The sequence below is a fragment of the Lucilia cuprina genome, chromosome 6 (genome assembly GCF_022045245.1).
Source record: "Lucilia cuprina isolate Lc7/37 chromosome 6, ASM2204524v1, whole genome shotgun sequence".
NCBI lineage: Eukaryota > Metazoa > Arthropoda > Insecta > Diptera > Calliphoridae > Lucilia > Lucilia cuprina.
In genome coordinates, this window is record NC_060954.1 from 5,781,552 (window position 1) to 5,801,057 (window position 19,506).

General features: G+C 28.0%; 1 protein-coding gene across 4 annotated transcripts; it reads right to left on the reverse strand.

The window, feature by feature from the left end:
• Positions 1-387: 387 nt before the first annotated feature.
• LOC111678845 lies at positions 388-10,045 on the reverse strand. 4 transcript variants are annotated; one of them, XM_046954476.1, is made up of 6 exons: positions 9,852-10,045; positions 9,563-9,672; positions 6,068-6,302; positions 5,679-6,010; positions 3,676-5,296; positions 388-1,913 (listed from the first exon to the last, which is right to left on the reverse strand). In XM_046954476.1, the coding sequence occupies exons 2-6, from the start codon at positions 9,658-9,660 to the stop codon at positions 1,515-1,517; spliced, it is 2,685 nt and encodes an 894-aa protein (XP_046810432.1). In that variant the 5' UTR covers positions 9,661-9,672; positions 9,852-10,045; the 3' UTR covers positions 388-1,514. The 4 variants fall into 4 exon arrangements, with proteins under 4 accessions (XP_046810432.1, XP_046810433.1, XP_046810434.1 ...); XM_046954477.1 differs by lacking the exon at positions 9,852-10,045 and adding an exon at positions 9,750-9,768; XM_046954478.1 differs by lacking the exon at positions 9,563-9,672.
• Positions 10,046-19,506: the final 9,461 nt, after the last annotated feature.

Sequence of the window (19,506 nt, forward strand, 5' to 3'; positions counted from 1 at the left end):
GAACTGGACTAGAACTGTACTAAAACTGAAGTAGAACTGAATAAGAACTGAACTAAATCTGAAGTAGAACTGAGCTAGAGCTGAACTAGAACTACACTTGAATTGATCTACAACCGAATTAGAACTAAACTAGAACCGAACAAGAACTAAACTAGAACAGAACTACAACTGATTTAGAACTGGTTTGTTAGTTAGTTAGATAATTAGTTTGTTACTTAGTGTTAGTAGTAAATTGTACAGTTTTCTTTTTTAAATAAAACTTCGTTTCTCTTTCTATTTTTATTCCAAACTTGGTGATTATTTTTATTGATTTATGTTTTATTACTTGTGTCTTGCAATTATTTCTTTCTACAAATAATAAAATATTATTTATCAAAACTCCAACTATTGGGCGATAATAATACAACACTACTTTATTAAAATAATAATAATAGAAAATTTGCAATAATCTTTATAAAAAAAACAATAACATAAAAAATATAAATATAATTACAATCATTAAGAAAAAAATATTAAATAATTTAATTTACAACAACAATATAAAACTTAAAGTAAAAATTGCACAATTTTTTTTTGTTTTGTAGGAAAAACGTTACGTTTATAAAACTTTCGTTTTGTAAAAAATATTTTAAAATTTTGCCTGCTGTAGATGGTGTAACAGGGGGTGTGGTGTAGGTATTTTAATATTTTAAAATATATTATTTTTTAAAAGTTTCTTTTCACTTAATCTGCTGAGGACGCAAAAATATTTTAAATATTTAGTTTTTATGTTTTTTTTTCTATCTTAACTTGCTGTTACAAAATACATAATAAATATAGCTTTATAAATATTTAAAAAATAAGCTTTATTCTGTATTAGTTTGCTATAAAGCTTGTTTTTGACGGCATATTATTGTTTTTTTCAATAATTTTTTATGTTTTTTTTTTTTTAATAATTGGCACAATAAACTTAAACTTAGATTTTGAAAGAAAAAGAACTTAATAAAATTAATTTTTCAGCCTTAAATCATAAAGGGGAATGTTGAAATTAATAAGGACTAGTTTTAATATAATTTTTATTAAATATTTTTTTGTATAAAATAAATAACAAAATTTAGCAAAACAATTTTTGTACTCAATAAGCTAACAACTAAAATTAAACAGCTAAATAAAGGATTTTTTTTAAAAAAGCTTTTACATAAAAATGAAATTTTTAACAAAAACTGTGTTAACAACACAAACAAGTATTTAGACTAAAACATTTAAAAAACTTTGACATTTGTTTTATAAAAATGTAAATAATTTACTATAAAAAGTTTAAAAAGACGTTTCCTTAAAGAATGTTTTCTTTTTTTCATTTTTTTTTTATAAAAAAAATCCTTTTTTGTAAAATGGATTTCGTTTAAAATACAAACAAACGTCTTTATAATATTTATGCTAATTTATGTTTAAGTATTAATTAACTTTAACTTTTCTTCCTTCGCATCTGCATCTTTGGCATTTCTGCTCTAATATCCGCCATTTTTCTTTTTTTTTTAAAACAATATATAGGAATGATCACGTTCTAAACGACCTTTAGCTCTCATTGCTATATTACCCATGGCATCAGAGGGTGGTGGTATACCGGTTATTTCTTTAGCCGGTTCTTTATAGAATATTTCTGTTCGCCCAGCTTTATAACCATAATATACTGAATCATAAGAACGTAATATTAAATCGGTTAATTGTTTATTATTTAACATATCACGATGCATGCATTCTAATGTATTTAATTCTACTGGACTCCATGGACCATTACGTTCTAGGGCATCCCATTTGGAATCGATACACATAAAACTATAGCTGCCATCACGTTTGTCTGCTTCAACATTAATGTTTAGCGTTTGACTGAGATGAGATTCCATGTGTGGGAATTTCGAGACACAAATATCGAACTGTAAGTGAAAGTGTAGAGATAAATTTTAGATTGTAATAATAATTATCCGTTATCCGCATAAAAAATTTAAAGAAACTTTATTTTTTGCACTCCGAATAAAAAAAATTCTAAGAAAAATCTCTTTATTTGTCATCCGCATCTAATAGAAACTCTATATCCGTCCACCAGATAAGAAATTTTTAGAGAAAATCCATTATCCATCAATCGGATAAAACAGTTTCTTGGAAAAACTTATTATCCGTCAATCGGAAACAACATTTTCGTCGAAAAACTTATTATCCATCAACCGGATAAAACAGTTTCTTCGAAAAACTCATTATCCGTCAACCGGATACAACATTTTCTTCGAAAAACTTATTATCCCTCTACTGGATAAAACAGTTTCTTCAAAAAACTTATTATCCGTTAACCGGATACAACATTTTCTTCGAAAAACTTATTATCCGTCAACAGAATAGAAAATTTTCTGAAGAAATTTTTTTTCATCCCCCGGATAAAAAAATTTTCTAAAAAACATTATCCGGATAAACAATTTTCTAAAGAAAATTCATTATTCATCATCCGGATAAAATTTTTTCTAAAACAAATTCATTAACCGTCTTTCGGATAAAAGTTTTTCGAGGAAAAATTCATTAACCGTCATCCGAATAGAAAATTTTCTAAAGAAAATTCATTATCCGTCATCTGGATAAAAAAATTTCTAAAGAAAATTCATTATCCGTCATCCGGATAAGAAAATGTCTAAAGAAAATTCTTTATCCGTCTTCCGGATAGAAAATTTTATAAAGAAAATTCATTATTCGAAATTCAGATAAAAGTTTTCCAAAGAAAATTCATTATCCGTCAATCGGATAAAACATTTTCTTCTAAAAACTTATTATCCGTTATACGTATAATAAGTTTTCTAAACACAATTCTTTATCCGTCTTCCGGATAAAGAAATTTCTAAAGAAAATTCATTATCCATCATCCGGATAAAAGAATTTCTAAAGAAAATTCTTTATCCGTCTTCCGGATAAAAAAAAATTTCTAAAGAAAATTCATTATCCATCTTCCAGATAAAATTTTTTCTAAAGAAAATTCATTATCCGTCTTCCGGATAAAAAATTCACAAAAAATTCATTATCCGGATAAAAAAAAATTCTAAAGAAAATTCTTTATCCGTCTTCCGGATAAAAAAATCTAAAGAAAATTCTTTATCCGACTTCCGGATAAACAAATCTAAAGAAAATTCATTATCCGTCATCCAGATAAAAAAATTTCTAAAGAAAATTCATTATCCATCTTCCGGATAAAACTTTTTTAAAGAAAATTCATTATCCGTCTTCCGGATAAAAGATTTTTGAGAAAAAATTATTTATTCGTCATCCGGATAAAAAAATTTTCCATTATCCGTCATCTGGATAAATAAATTCACAAAAAATGCATTATTCGTCTTCCGGATAAAAATTTTTCTAAAGAAAATTCATTATCCGTCTTCCGGATAAAAATTTTTCTGAAGAAAATTCAATATCCTTTATTGGGGTAAAGCATTTTCTATAGAAAATGCATTATCCTTTATCCGGATAAAACATTTTCTATAGAAAATTCATTATCCATCATCCGGATAAAGCATTATTATAGAAAATTCATTATCCTTTATCCGGATAAAACATTTTCTATAGAAAATTCATTATTCTTTATCTGGATAAAAGATTTTCCAAAAAAGCCAGTTTATCCGTCATCCGGATTAAAAAAAGTTTCTCCGTCACAAAACTCACCATTTTCTGTACAATTTTTGCCTGCTGCGAACAACCCTCCTCCATAATCAACAGCAGTGTCATATTCTGCTGACCACACACATACAATTCAGCCTTTTGTAAACCATCCTGATTGCCCACGTTCGAGGAAAGACAAGTCAAAACATCTACCGCATCATCACATTTAAGAGAATTGCGTTTACCACCCAATGTCTTGGAAGTATTCAGAGGAGTCTGAATATCTATATTAGCTCCAGGAGTAGCATCCCAAGCTGGGCGTTCCTCATTCAGAGCCAATACCGATAGTTTAGCCATGAGGGGTGTTAATGGTACTCCACCCAATTGTTTACGGTTGGTAGTTACAGCTGGACGTTCCCCGGAGGGTGTAGAATCCGATATAGACTTTAGGGGTAAACTAAGAGATTTTTTATCCAAAGGTGTTTTAGGTTTTGCTTGTGTGAAAGAGTTTTCCAAATTTAAATTACGATCCGGTTTGTTAGTATTAGTGGGATTTCTAAGTGATTCATCCAATTTCTTAAGCTCATTATCGAATTCTTTAAACTCTTCTATTAGCTTGGCTATATCCTCATCTTGTTTACTTTCCTCACTGGCCTCACCCCATAATTTGTAGTACTTCTCCAGGAATTCTTGAAATAAACTACGTGATATGGGTTGACCATTGGCATTAAACACTGGATTGGTGGGATCTGTTATGGTGCGGGAAGTTTTATTATTCTCATCCGAATTATCAGAATTCTCTTCTTCATCTATGAAATCTGGCGACATATCAGTGGCAGCATTGCCATTGCGATTAACATCAGTCTTAAAACTTTGAGAGATTTGTTTTAAAGAAATCTTTTTGGAGAATTTCTTTAAAGAATCATGGATATCGGTTAGGGAATTGCGTCTTTCCATTTTATTGGGATTGGTTATAAAATTGTGGAAGAATTTTTCAAAATCTTTTTTTAACGAATTACGTCTATTGATTTGATGCAAAGTATTGTTTTGTTCCACCTGTTTATTGGAGTTGTTTTCATCTTCTGGATTTGCACATATAGACATAATATTGCCTACGGCCAAAACCTTATTCTCAGCCATGGGCGTGGAACAAACAGAGGTGCGTCCTATAAACTCGGGATACGAATCAGTTTCATCGAAATTAATGGAAGCTATACCCGATTCGGGCAATTCTTTATTCGAATAGTTTTTAATGCGCAAAGGCAAGTGTGTAGGTCTAGTCATCATAAGACTTTTAGGCCTTACAGGAGCAGCGGTGGTTATGGCTGTGGTGTTAGCTGCCTCTTCTGCCTGTTCTTCGGGATGTTCACTTATACTCTGTGTAGTATTCTCTTCGGGTATATGAGTGAATATAAGAGATTTGTCACGTTTCATTTTACGTTTATTATATTGAAACGGTAAAGGCCCTTGACCCAATTGAGTGGTCTGTAGATTTTGTGCTCTCTGAGCTTCAGCTTGCAGTTTACGATATTGTAGAGTCTCTAGGTAGACTACTAACATTTGGACACCATTGGGTATATGAAATTCTGTGGATGTTAATTGTTCTCCTGTGGTTCTTATATGCAATGGATCGGTTAAGACGATTTGTTTGGTAACAGCATCGCTAAGTTGAGAGGCAACGACTCTGCGAAGAGAAGATAGATTTTTATTATGTTTCATTCTAGTTCAGTTGTTATTAAGTGCTAGTTTAGTTTAAGTTCGTTTTAGATTAGTTCTAGTTCAGTTGTAGTATAGTTCTAGTTCAGTTTTAGTTCAGTTATAGTTTAGCTTTAGTTCAGTTCTTGTTCAGTTCTAGTACAGTTCTAGTTTAGTTCCAGTTCTGTTCTAGTTCAGTTTAAGTTCAGTTCTAGTTCAATTCTAGTTCAGTTCTAGTTCAGTTCTAGTTCAGTTCTAGTTCAGTTCTAGTTCAGTTCTAGTTCAGTTCTAGTTCAGTTCTAGTTCAGTTCTAGTTCAGTTCTAGTTCAGTTCTAGTTCAGTTCTAGTTCAGTGCTAGTTCATTTACTTACTTGTTATGATATAAAATGGCACCACCCAAAACTCCTTTGGTCTGCTGACAACACTGCAATGTTTGTATAGCTTCCAAAAAGATATTACTGGCCGTTTTGGGAATACGTAGTTTGGGTATATTTTGAAAAATATTTCCATTATATTGTAAAATTGGTAGATATGTTTCAAATATATGATATAATTTTTCCGATAAATTCTTGTACTGAGACTGCAAAGGAAATTGATCGTAGACCAGTTGCAAATCACGATGATAAAACTTCACCAAAGAGGCCAATAAGTCAGCACGATGTTGTAACAGATAATCAGAGATATTACGATCGGTGCCCACAGCCTAGAAAAGAACAAAATTATATAGAATTTATTTGAAAATTTCAAAAGTTTTACTTACCAATATAAAACGGCCAAATTCTTTAAAAACAAATTTACCATTTTGAAGGGAAATAATGCGTGGCTTAAAGAAACAATCTTTGAGAAAATAAGAAGAACCCATTAATTGGCCACACAAGGCTACTTTTTGGGTATCCGAAACCCAACTGGGATGGAAATATAAAACTGCCTTAACCGGATCATCAGCTTCATCTTTTAAACACTCGGTATCGTAAACAAACACAATCATAGTTTCCCTGTAATATGAATATTTTATTAATAAAATGTTTAAAATTCAATTTAATATTTATTTATTTTTTTTTTTTTGGATAATAAACCTTTCTTGATGTAATTTTGTTAATTTTGCATTTTCTAAATTCTGTTGTATGGAATACCAACGTTTAAGCTCTACTTTACGCCAAGTTTTAAACATATTTTTTTTTTACTTTTACACTAATTCTTCGAGACTTTTTTTTAATATTTGCTTATGAAAACAAATCTTATCTTTTGCTTTCTTGTTTTTGTATTTTGTTTATTTGATAAAAATACAACATGCAAGAAGTATTCCTTTGCTTTATTAACACATTCAAACGTCTACTATTAACTGATAATAATAAAATAAAGGCCAATATTACCAACCCCTCTTATTAGACTACATCAACAAACTGGCACCATCAATACAACATCATCTTCTTTAGGCACATCTTATACTGCTTTTTCAAACAACAACAACATCATTATAATCATCATCATGTGCCAGTATGAGTACTTCTACACAGTATTTAAATAGTTGTTTAAACAACCTTAGACTTTTTCCACAAAAAAACTTGTGATTGATATATTGTACGGTTGAGTGAAAAGTTTACAGCTCAAAAAATATCAATTACAACATGCATTGTGACAGTTGTAATGTATGAATAGGCTGGATATAGAGAGGGTGGGGATTGTAGACTTTGTGGAGACATATAAAATATTAATATTAAAAGTTTTATTTTCTTTTAAACAAGTTGTAACGTATAGAATTGTGTTAAAGGAATTTCCTATAGATATTAGTTACGGATTTTTTTTATTTTACAAAAATGCAAACAGTTTTCTTAAAGTAAAAGAAAACTGTTAAAATTAATTTAGTGGAAAAATATTTATACATAACTAGGTTACAATTTATATGTAAAACTTGCGTCAATAAAATACAGATTTTATAAGTGACCAAAGGATTCAAACATTATTTTTAGTTAAAATAAAAACTTTAAGTAAAATTAAAATTCAGTTCTAGTTCGATTCTAGTTCAATTCTAGTTCATTTCTAGCTTAGTTATAGTTCAATTCTAGTTCAGTTTAAGTTATAGTTCAGTTCTAGTTAAGATCTAGTTCAGTTCTAGTTCAGTTTAGTTTAAGTTCAGTTCTAATTTAGTTCAAGTTAAGATCTAATTCAGTTGTATATCAGTTGTAGAGCAGTTCTAGTTCAGTTCTTTATCAATTCTAGTTTAGTTCTAGTTCAATTCTAATTCTGTTTTAGTTCAGTTCTAGTTGAGTTCTAGTTCAGATCTAGTTCAGTTCTATTTTAGTTCAGTTTCAGTTCAGTTTCAGTTCAGTTTCAGTTCAGTTCAGTTTCAGTTCAGTTTCAGTTCAGTTTCTGTTCAGTTTCAGTTCAGTTTCAGTTCAGTTCAGTTTCAGTTTCAGTTCAGTTTCAGTTCAGTTTCAGTTCAGTTTCAGTTCAGTTTCAGTTTCAGTTCAGTTTCAGTTCAGTTTCAGTTCAGTTTCAGTTCAGTTTCAGTTCAGATTCAGTTCAGTTTCAGTTCAGTTTCAGTTCTAGTTCAGTTCAGTTTAAGTTCAGTTCTAATTCTGTTCTAGTTCAGTTCAATTTAAGTTCAGTTCTAGTTCAAGTTAAGATCTATTTTAAGATCAATTTTAATTCAGTTGAAGATCAGTTCTAGTTCAGTTCTAGTTTAGTTCTAGTTCAGTTCTAGTTCAGTTCTAGTTCAGTTCTAGTTCAGTTCTAGTTCAGTTCTAGTTCAGTTCTAGTTCAGTTCTATTTCAGTTCTAGTTCAGTTCTAGTTCAGTTCTAGTTCAGTTCTAGTTCAGTTCTACTTCAGTTCTAGTTCAGTTCTAGTCCAGTTCTAGTTCAGTTTTAGTTCAGTTCTAGTTCAGTTCTAGTTCAGTTCTAGTTCAGTTCTAGTTCAGTTCTAGTTCAGTTCTAGTTCAGTTCTAGTTCAGTTCTAGTTCAGTTCTAGTTCAGTTCTAGTTCAGTTCTAGTTCAGTTCTAGTTCAGTTCTAGTTCGTTTCTAGTTCTGTTCTAGTTCAGTTCTATTTTAGTTCCACTTCAGTGCTATTTCAGTGCTATTTCAGTTCTAGTTCAGTTCTTGTTTAGTTCTAGTTCAGTTCTAGTTTAGTTCTAGTTCGGTTCGATTTCAGTTCTAGTTCTGATCTAGTTCAGTTCAAGTTCAATTCTAGTTCAGTTCTAGTTTAGTTCTAGTTCAGTTCTAGTTCACTTCTAGTTCAGTTCTAGTTCAGCTCTAGTTCAGTTCTTGTTCAGTTCTAGTTGAAATCTAGTTCAGTTCTAGTTTAGTTCTAGTTCTGTTCTAGTTCAGTTCTAGTTCAGTTCTAGTTTAGTTCTAGTTCAGTTCTAGTTCAGTTCTAGTTCGGTTCTAGTTCAGTTCTAGTTCAGTTCTAGTTCAGTTCTAGTTCAGTTCTAGTTCAGTTCTAGTTCAGTTCTAGTTCTAGTTCAGTTCTAGTTCAGTTCTAGTTCAGTTCAGTTCTAGCTCAGTTTTAGTTCAATTTTAGTTCAGTTCTAGTTTACTTCTAGTTCACTTCTAGTTCAGTTCTTGTTTAGTTCAGTTCAGTTCTAGTTCAGTTCTAGTTCAGTTCTAGTTAAGTTGTAGTTCAGTTCTAGTCAATTGTAGTTGAGTTCTTGTTCTGTTATACTTCAGGTCTAGTTCAGTTCTACACAGTTCTAGATCAGTTACAGTTACTTTCTATTTCAGTTCTAGTTCTGTTATAGTTCAGTTATAGTTTAGTTCTATACAATTCTAGTTCAGTTATAGTTCCGTTCTATTTCAGTTCTAGTTTTGTTATAGTTCAGTTCCAGTTCAGTTTTAGTTCAGTTCCAGTTCAGTTCTAGTTGAGTTCTAGTTCAGTACTGTTCAATTCTAGTTCAGTTCTAGTTTCGTTCCAGTTCAGTTCTAGTTCCAATTCTAGTTTCAGTTCTAGTTTGATAATAGGTATTACTGTTGTAAATTTAATTTATTGTTAATTAATATTTTACTAGTTAAGACCTTTGTCCACTTAAATAAAACTATAGACTAAAACATATTTTACAAACTCGATCCCTACTATACATTTTTAAAATCTATTTAGACTTATTCTATTCATCCTTCTTATCTTTGAAGAAAATGACTGAAAGCAACTTATAAAAACTAATAATAAAATATTGACTGTTTTTAGTTTCAACAAGCCGAACATAAAAGAGGAGTAAAAAAATCAATGAAATTATAAATGTAACAAAAAAATCATACAACAACCTCTTATCATCGCCATCCAACAAACTGTCCATAAAATCAACAAAATCATTAAAAACTGAATTAAAGAAAAGCATTGTTTTTTTGCTAATAATGAGCATGCATTAAATTATCTGTAAATAAAATAAAGTAAATATAATTAAATTTATAAAATTAAACTATAAAAAAAAGAATACAAAATAATACCAACAAAAAATTGCAAACATTTTTTCAGGCATATCGTCTGCGGCATTGTTGTTTGCCTAAGAGGGGCGTTACTCTGCCAGTATATTTTACAACACAAAATACTCACTTGGCCATTTTTGCTGAAAATTTTCTTTAGATGTTTTTATAATTGTTACAAAAAGATTTCGCTTATTTACTAGTTGTTTAATTGATAATAATTTGGTTAAAATTTAATTTATAACATTATTTTTTTCATTTATTTTTTTTCTGTATTATCAATAAAATTCCACTACACTTGTGGTTTTGTTGTGTATACACTGCTACAGTCCTACGCCGGCAAATATTAACTGCGTCGGTGGAGACTGACACTAAAAATATCGGCGGCTTACAAATTTCCTAAGATATTATATAAAAACGGAATCCGAGAGATAAAAAAATGGGATTTTGTATATAATTTATAATAATAAAATAGAGCAAGCAAAAAATAATAAAAATTTAACTCTCTATAAAAATTAATTTAAAAATTTAACCTAGAAACATGAAATTAAGTAAGTAGGGTTCGGAGTAAATAAATAAAAGGGGATTTATTGGTACTTTATCGTACTTCGATAGGTACTTTTTTGAATTTCTGTATTTAATTGAACATAGAAACACTTAATTAAGCACGTGGAGCCTGGAGTAAATGAGAATTTATACTTTTGTTCTTCAAAAGGAACATTTTGAATTTTGAACCTAGAAACATGAAATAAGGACTGTAGAGTAGGGTTCTATAGTTGAAACGAAAAGTTGACTTTTCGCATTTTATGAAAAGTCGACTTTATGCATTTTATGAAAAGTCAACTTTTCTACTTTCGACTTTTTGCATTTAGTTAAAAGTATAAACATTATATTATTATTATCATTATTATTATTTATTATTATTAATAAAAAATTTTATTTATATTTTTTCTATTTGTTGCAATTTTTTGAGTTTTTTCGACTTCTTTCTATTTTTGACTTTTTCCGACTTTTCGACTTTTTTCGACTATTTTCGACTTTTTCCGACTATTTTCGACTTTTTCCGATTTTTTTCTACTTTTTCCGACTTTTCGACTTTCCGACTTTTTTCCACTTTTATTTACAAAGTCGACTTTTTTCATAGACGATAGTCGAGTTATCGACCTTTTTGGAACAAAATAGTCGACTTCGACTTTTCGACTTTTTTTGACAAAAATTCGATTGTTCGATTATTCGAAAGTTGATTTATAGAACCCTAGAGTAGACTATAGACTAGATTAGATTATAGAGAAAGCTGTAGACAAGACTATATTCTAGAGGTTAAACTAATCTAAAGACAGTACTATGTATTAGACTATAGGCTGAATTTAAACTATGTAAAACTAAACTGACCTCCGGTGGGTTAGTGTTCTAGTCTGGTAGACCGGAGGTCGTGGTTTCGATTCCCACCTGAGGCACTGGTTAAGGAGCGAACAACAGGCCCGAAAGAATTAAACTATTATAATTCCTCTTACATTTCTTATTTTTTATAGTTTGAACCGTAAATGTTATACTGCATTATCTACTGTTCATTTACAGATGATGTTAATGTATTATGTGGGCAAGGCCGTAACTTTGACAGTTTGCTTTAGATAATGCAGTTTAATTCAGATAATAAAGTTTACTGTCGTTAAGGCGGTGTTTGTTTGGCTTCTTTTTTAATTTTTTCTACGTTTTTATGTTATTTATCTATGGTATTATTAAAATAAATCGTAACTAAATTGTTTATTTTTAATATTTTCTATTAATTTTTTTTATTTATATATATGTTATAGTTTTTCTTTTACTGATTCGTTCTTATATGCACTGCCATACTACTATTTTTTTGGTTTCTCATTCTCTTTTACTTTTACTACCTTTTATCAGCAACTGTGCATACTTTTATGTATACCCACATTAATTTTTAGTTAGTAATATGTTTGTAGGCGGCCATATTAGTAGTGTTTTACGAGTAAAGTGAAAAATTTTTTTATATATTGTGTTTGTGTTATTTCTTTTAATTTTAATTATGATTTTCATCAATAAATAATATAACAAACTAAGTTTATAAATAATAAAAGAAAACTTTAATTTATAAAGAAACTATTTAAGTGTTAAAATATTAAATTGGTGAGTGTTAAATAGAAAAAAAAAGAAATTTTATAATAAAGTATAAAAACTATATAAAAATAGAACGAAAAATAAAAATGAAGAAAATCATTTTATGAAAAAAAACAAAAAAAAATAAAAGCCAGCATAAAAATAATAAAATAAAAATTGATGCTTGTTGGTAAAACAAAATACAAGAAGAGGAAAAAAATGAACAAACAATTTGTGTGTGAGTTAAAGTTATAAGAAACAAAAAAAACTGCATTATAACAACAACGACTTCAACATAAACGTAAGAAAATCAAACAACAACAACAACTATGAACAATATTTATGTTTTTTTATGTGTGTATGTTGCTACGTTTTGTGTTTTTTATGCTTTTTTTGTTTTTGTATACAGAGTAGAAGAAGAAAAAAAAGCAAACAGGTTTTTGGGAGTCACTTTTGGTTACACAAACAAGTTTCTGGTTTTTTGTCTTTTTATCTTGGTTTTTTTTATAGTGTGTGCTTTTTCCATAGGAGTAAATATCTTTGTTTGTATGTTTGCCTGCATTTATGTTGCTTTTTATGGTTTTAGGTTTCTTGTTGTTGTTGTTTATATGTATATTGATTGGAGTATTAGTTTTTTTTTTGTTAAGGTAAGAAAACGAGAAAAAAAGAGCATCTACTTTAAGCTTAATAGGTTTCTTTCTCTTGTTGTTTATGTAGCTGTTGCCAGGCATGGATAATTTAGTACTTTTGTACTTTTTGATATGAATAAATATCCCCATGACAATCACGATTTATGAGAAGATCAAAGGAAAGTAGTTTATTGTTTGATCTAAACTATAGTTTATAGTGTAGTTTAAACTTCAGTTAAGTTTGTATTCCAATCAATACTCCTTTGGGTAACTGTTTAATTACTTTTTAATCTAAATAAGTAATCTTTTTTGGTAGCAGTGTAATTCCCATATTACTGTTTTCCATGCCTGGCTTTCGTTAAATGAAACTGTGTTTGTGTCTGTTAAGTTGTTTTTAATTTATGCTTAAAGACAATAACAATAACAAATAACCAATGTAAAACCTGATTGTCTCTCGCTCTTTATTTTTCTCTACTTAACGTAAAAAACTTAACAGAAATAGTAAAATCTAAAACTATCTATAGTCGTGTTTTGTTGTTAAAGCATCATAGTTGTGTTCAAGAAAAACTTATAAAATACAGAAAATTATAGATAACAACAACAAGAACAAAAAAAAACTGGTCACCCAACTAGAAGCTACAGGTGTATATTAATTATTAGCTATAGATGTTATCTACAGGTTTTTATTTAGGCTGATGGCCTCAATTTTTTAAAGAAAATTTCCTTAATTTTCACCAAAAAAAAAAAAAACATAAATAAAAATAACAAACTTAAAGGATTAAATTATATAAAAAATTATCATTTTATTGTAATAAATTCAAAATTTCAACCCCCCCTCTTGTTTCCAATAAACTGGGAAAAGACGACTTTATGTCTGAGTTTTATATTATTAAAAAAAAATTTTACTTAAACTAGATGACTGTGTGTTTCAACAACTGCATTTAGTGTAACGGGTGTAAATTTATATAAGTGTATGTGTGTGTGTTTGTTTTGTTGCTGTACAACTGCTCTGTTTACATTATTTATTATCATCAACATATATGTTCTTTAGTACACTACTCTTTATACCACTACACTTTTATACAACTCTTAGTAGAGTTTGATTATTCTGTGTGTGTGCATATGTTTTGTTGCTGGCTGTTAGTTTTTGTAAGAGTTTTTAATAGTTCTTTTGAAATATAAAGAACAACAACAAGATATACAACAGAAACTATAATTTATATTGAAACATACAAGGGAGTGTGCATTAAACTGTAACGTAACCAGCAAATGTAATACAAAAAAAAATAAGCAACCAAAAAAAAAAAAGTATGAAATTTGTTTCTTAAAAACTTTAAGTGGTACCCATTTACCCAAAAAAAACTACAACAACAAAAACGAAAAAATCATGTCAGTGAAGTGTAAATATTTATTTTAAAACAATAAACTCCCACAGTGCTAAGACAACGAAAAATTAGGGAGAAATTTATAAAATTGAAAAATATTACGAAAAAAAGAAACCCTTAAAATGAAAATTGATACGAAAAACAAGCAATTTAATTAAAATGTAATAAATCATGAAAATTAAAATAAATTGCAACAAAAAAAAAGTGACTTAAAAAAAGCAAAAAAAAAAAAAGAAACTAAAACTAAAGCATTTAAAATATAAAAAACAACAATAAATTATTAAAAAAATATATAAATAATGGATTAATAATTAAAAAAAAGTTTATTAAACAAGTTAAACAAAATAAATCTTGTTTATAACTGTAAAATAAACAATAAAAATGGATACCTAATCTCTAATCTCTCAAAAAAATCGCAATAAATTGGCATAAGTATAAAAATACTTTATTTTCTAATACATTTTAGATTTTATTTACTTTTATTCTTTTCCATCTAATTAAAATCAAAACTTTTACACTTTTTTAACAGTTTTTCTTAATTTTATTAAACTTAAAATTGTTTTTTTGTCAATTTTGTTTAATCTTTTTAAAAACTTAAAATTATTTAAATTTTTAACCTTTAACTTTATTAAATTAACATCCTGCTTTTATTGCCAGTTTCTTTTATACTTTTATAATCTCTTTTTTATACTTCTCAATTTTATGTTAACCGTTATTTAATCTCTTGACTTTTAGTAAAACCATAAATCTTCTTCTTAAAACATTGACAGATTAACTGAAATAAATGTCACAGTGGGATTTTTACACTTAAAGAAATAAATTAGTTGAAATGATTTATTTAGGGGGATAATAAAATCATGATTAATTGTCTAGTTCTAGTTCAGTTCTAGATTAGTTTTACATCAGTTTTAGTTCGAGTTCTAATTAAGTTCTAGTTCAGTCATAGTTCAGTTCTTGTTTAATTCTAGTTCAGTTCTAGTTTAGTTCTAGTTCAGTTCAGTTCTAGTTCAGTTCTAGTTCAGTTCTAGTTCAGTTCTAGTTCAGTTCTAGTTCAGTTCTAGTTCAGTTCTAGTTCAGTTCTAGTTCAGTTCTAGTTCAGTTCTAGTTCAGTTCTAGTTCAGTTCTAGTTCAGTTCTAGTTCAGTTCTAGTTCAGTTCTAGTTCAGTTCTAGTTCAGTTCTAGTTCAGTTCTAGTTTAGTTCTCGTTCAGTTCTCGTTCAGTTCTAGTTCAGTTCTAGTTCTTGTTCAGTTCTAGTTCAGTTCTAGTTCTAGTTCAGTTCTAGTTCAGTTCTAGTTCAATTCTAGTTTAGTTCTAGTTCAGTTCTAGTTCAGTTCTAGTTCTAGTTCAGTTCTAGTTCAGTTCTAGTTCAGTTCTAGTTCAGTTCTAGTTCAGTTCTAGTTCAGTTCTAGTTCAGTTCTAGTTCAGTTCTAGTTCAGTTCTAGTTCAGTTCTAGTTCAGTTCTAGTTCAGTTCTAGTTCAGTTCTAGTTCAGTTCTAGTTCAGTTCTAATTCAGTTCTAGTTCAGTTCTAGTTCAGTTCTAGTTCAGTTCTAGTTTAGTTCTAGTTCAGTTCTAGTTCAGTTCTAGTTCACTTCTAGTTCAGTTCTATTTCAGTTATTGTTCGGGTTGTTTTTTTAAAAGTGAACTACTTCTGGACTTGTTACATTACCAAGATGTTCTGATCTTAAAACATATTTCTTTCCGGGCAAGATAAGATTCTATGAATACTAATTAAAAAATTGTTCAACTAAAAGTTTTCCACTATTTTCTGAACATTAAAGATTACTAATTCTTTTATGGCGGTCTTAAAAATTAACAAAACTAGTTTCTTTTTGTCACCATGAGGTGTCTCATGATGTGAGATAGTTGAGATGCTTTCTTTAAGAAATGCTTAGTATTAATAGTCCATTTAAAATTTTTCGTTTAAACATGTTAATATGTTTTATTTAACAATTTCAAGTAACGATGTTATTGAACTAAAAACCAACATGAATGAAATTTTATTACAAAAAACACTTTATACAAGAGTCGTGATACATTTAAGATATTAAAATTTATTTTCATTTTATTTATAATCAAAAATATTTATAGTTTTTTTAAAAACATGAAGCAAAACTAAATTAGCATTTTAATAAAGTTAAAGCTAAAGCACGCCATTTTAAAAAGTATATTATAAAACTTTAATTTAAACATTCTTTGAAAATTTCTTTTAAAAACAACTTACTCTAACTAATGCTCTGGCTAGCTACATTTCCCCCTTAAAAGAAAAACTTCTCATAAAACCATAAATTTCTATATTAACACTTACAAATCTATTTTATATTTTACTTCCCTATTTATTTTCCGTTAAATGAAAAAATCTGTTAAATTCATTTAAAAGCAGAAATAACAACTCAAGCAAACAGAGGAAAAAAAAACTAAAATTAATAATATTATTGAATCAAAGCCAAACAATTTATAAACACATGGAAAAAATTAGTCTGAAAATGATGTGAAAAAAAGGGGGAGCTAGAAAAATCAATTGATTTTTTACAGTAGCGCGTAAAATATACAGTTAATTTTGTATAACAATGGTTACGAATCCGATTGATTTTGTTTCTTTTATTATTACTTATTTATTTAAACAAAATTTATTTATTGTTTTTTTCTTATGCTCTTCTTCTTTTGTGTTAAATTTTTATGATGCCATTTAGCGCACCAACGATATGAAACGATAAAAATTAAAAAAAAACTTTTGTCATAAAAAATTAATAATGTTTTTGAATTGAAATCCAAATGTCACTTTTTTAAGGCGTCAATAATCTCTACCCTAAAAACAAAAGAAAGTCATGAAAGAAAAAACTAATAAATATGAATTTGAAATTTATTGCTGTTAATGATTTTTTTTTGTTCCATGCCATTTGCAGTTCTTGTAATAGGGTTTTGAAAAAAGGGAGTGGTTGGTGCCTTTCAAATGTCTAGAACTGCTTAAAAGAATCGACATTTTCAAAGAATTTTAAACGTAAAAGTTTGATGCATTTATCTCATTTTAGAAATTTTTTCAATTTATTTTGCATTTTCGAACTTAAGCTCGAATTTTCAAAATTCGCTAAAAAGTGTTTAGAAAACCTTTATAAAACATATTTTTTTCGATATCAGCACATTTCTGAACTATTTTTAATATAATTCGCTTTTTCGAACTTAAGTTCGAATTTTCGAAATTCAATAAAATGCAATATTTTGTACAAACAATTAAAAAAACGTGATTTCTTCAGTATCATGATGTTTTTGATATTTTTTAAAACATTTTGGTATTTTCGAACTTAATTTCGAAATTCCCTAAGAAGCATCATTTATGAAAAAAACTTTAAAATATGTATTTTTTTTAATATCAGCACATTTTTGCGCGCCTTTTAACATAATTTTTCTTTTTCGAACTTAAATTCGAATTTTCGAAATTTACTAAAAAGTGTCATTTTGTATAAAAAAAAACCTTTAAAATAATTATTTTTTCAATATCAGCATATTTTTAAACGTTTTTTAATCTAATTTTGCATTTTCGAACTTAAGTTCGAATTTTCGAAAATCACTAAAAATTGTTATTTTGTAAAAAAAAACTTTAAAATATGTATTTTTTTCAATATTAACACATTTCTGAACGTTTTTTTAACATAATTTTGCATTTTCGAATTTAATTTCGAATTTTCGAAATTCACTAAAAGTGTCATTTTAAATAAAAACCCTTTAAAATATGCATTTTTTCAATATCAGCACATTTCTAAACGTTTTTCAACATAATTTTGCATTTTCGAACTTAATTTCGAATTTTCAAAATTCACTAAAATGCATAATTTTTGTAGGAAAACTTTAAAATATATATTTTTTTAATATCAGCACCTTTTTGCACGTCTTTTAACATAATTTTATATTTTCGAACTTAAGTTCGAATTTTCGAAATTCATTAAAAAGTGTCATTTTGTACAGAGAAACTTTTAAAGATGTGTTTTCTTAATATCAGCACTTCTCTGAACTTTTTAATACAATTTCACATTTTTGAACTTAATTTCGAATGTTCGAAATTCACTAAAAAGTTCCATTTTGTACAGAAAACATAAAACTAGAGTTTTATTTCAATATCAGGAGGTTTTAGAAAATTTTCAACATAATTTCACATTTTCGAATATAAGTTCGAATTTTCGAAATTCACTGAAAAGTGCCATTTTGTACAGAAAAACTGTAAAACAGGTGTGTTTTTCGATATCACGAGGTTTTGGAACATATTTAACATAATTTTACATATTCGAATTTAATTTCGAATTTTCGAAATTAAAAAAAAGTTATATTTTGTAGGAAACACATTTAGAATACGTATTTTTAAATATTAATACGTTTCTAAGCATTTTTAATAAAATTTTGCGTTTTCGAACATAACTTCGAATTTTCGAAATTTACGAAAAATTGCCATTTTGTAATAAAAATATTAAAATGTTTAATATTTTCATATTTTTAAACATGTTTACATAATTTCAAAAATTCGTACTTAATTTCAATTTTCAAACTTAATTTCGAAATTTAAAAACGATTATTTGACAATATTTTATTATATTTATTTGGTTATTGGTATATTCGAATTTAAATATTCCTTTTTTAAAATTACCTGCTTTAGTTCTAAAATGACTAAGTTTATTTCTAAATAACATTAGCCATATCTTCACATTTTATATTTTTTATTAGTTAAATACATAATCATATACATGTATTTGCTAACTTTATTAACAATTGGCTCAATTTAAACATTTTTGCAAATGGCTTAGTCAAACCATTATTATCTCCACTGATTGTTTGCATATCCTGCAAATAATGTTATTTAATAGCTATTTACCAACATACATACACACATCTTTACCACATATACACTAAAGTGACTCATTTATGTTTTAAGATACATTTTTACATTTAGATATTAAATCCCTGGTTTCTTTATAACTGATATTTACAGCTTGCGGTATCATTTCCTTTTTTTCAGTTTTATTTGTCTGTAAATATCTCTCGTTTCGTTTCACACTTTTTGAAAACATAAAAATATTGAATCATATTTTAGTGGGTAAATATAGAAAAGTTATGGTGAAACATTAAGAGTTTATTGTTCTTGAGTTTGGGTAGAGTTTTTTTTGTTTAGAGATAGAGGGGAAAAAGGAAGGAAGTTTTTATTTGTTTTTAGGGAAAAAGTGTGTCATAGAGTGATTGACATACATTATGATGAGAAAATAAAGCAAAGAACAGATTTTATTTTGTTCTAAAGATTATAGATTAGTCTTTAGTTTGGACAATAGACGAAACTCAATCTATATTATAGACCAAATTTTGCCCTGTGTAATAGACTGTACTATAGACCAATCTTTGCTCTATACTATAGACCAAACTTTGCTCTATACTATAGACCAAACTTTGCTCTATACTATAGACCAATCTTTGCTCTATACTATAGACCAATCTTTGCTCTATACTATAGACCAATCTTTGCTTTATACTATAGACCAAACATTGCTCTATACTATAGACCAAACATTGCTCTATACTATAGACCAAACATTGCTCTATACTATAGACCAAACTTTGCTCTATACTATAGACCAAACTTTGCTCTATACTATAGACCAAACTTTGCTCTATACT

Excerpts from the sequence above, each read along its gene's own strand:
- LOC111678845 (XM_046954476.1), bottom strand. The coding sequence starts at position 9,660 with ATGCTCATTATTAGCAAAAAAACAATGCTTTTCTTTAATTCAGTTTTT. Across the intron at positions 5,297-5,678 it reads GCCATTTTATATCATAACAA|AGTCGTTGCCTCTCAACTTA; the intron begins GTAAGTAAATGA and ends TTCTCTTCGCAG. Across the intron at positions 1,914-3,675 it reads CAAAAATTGTACAGAAAATG|TTCGATATTTGTGTCTCGAA; the intron begins GTGAGTTTTGTG and ends TTTCACTTACAG.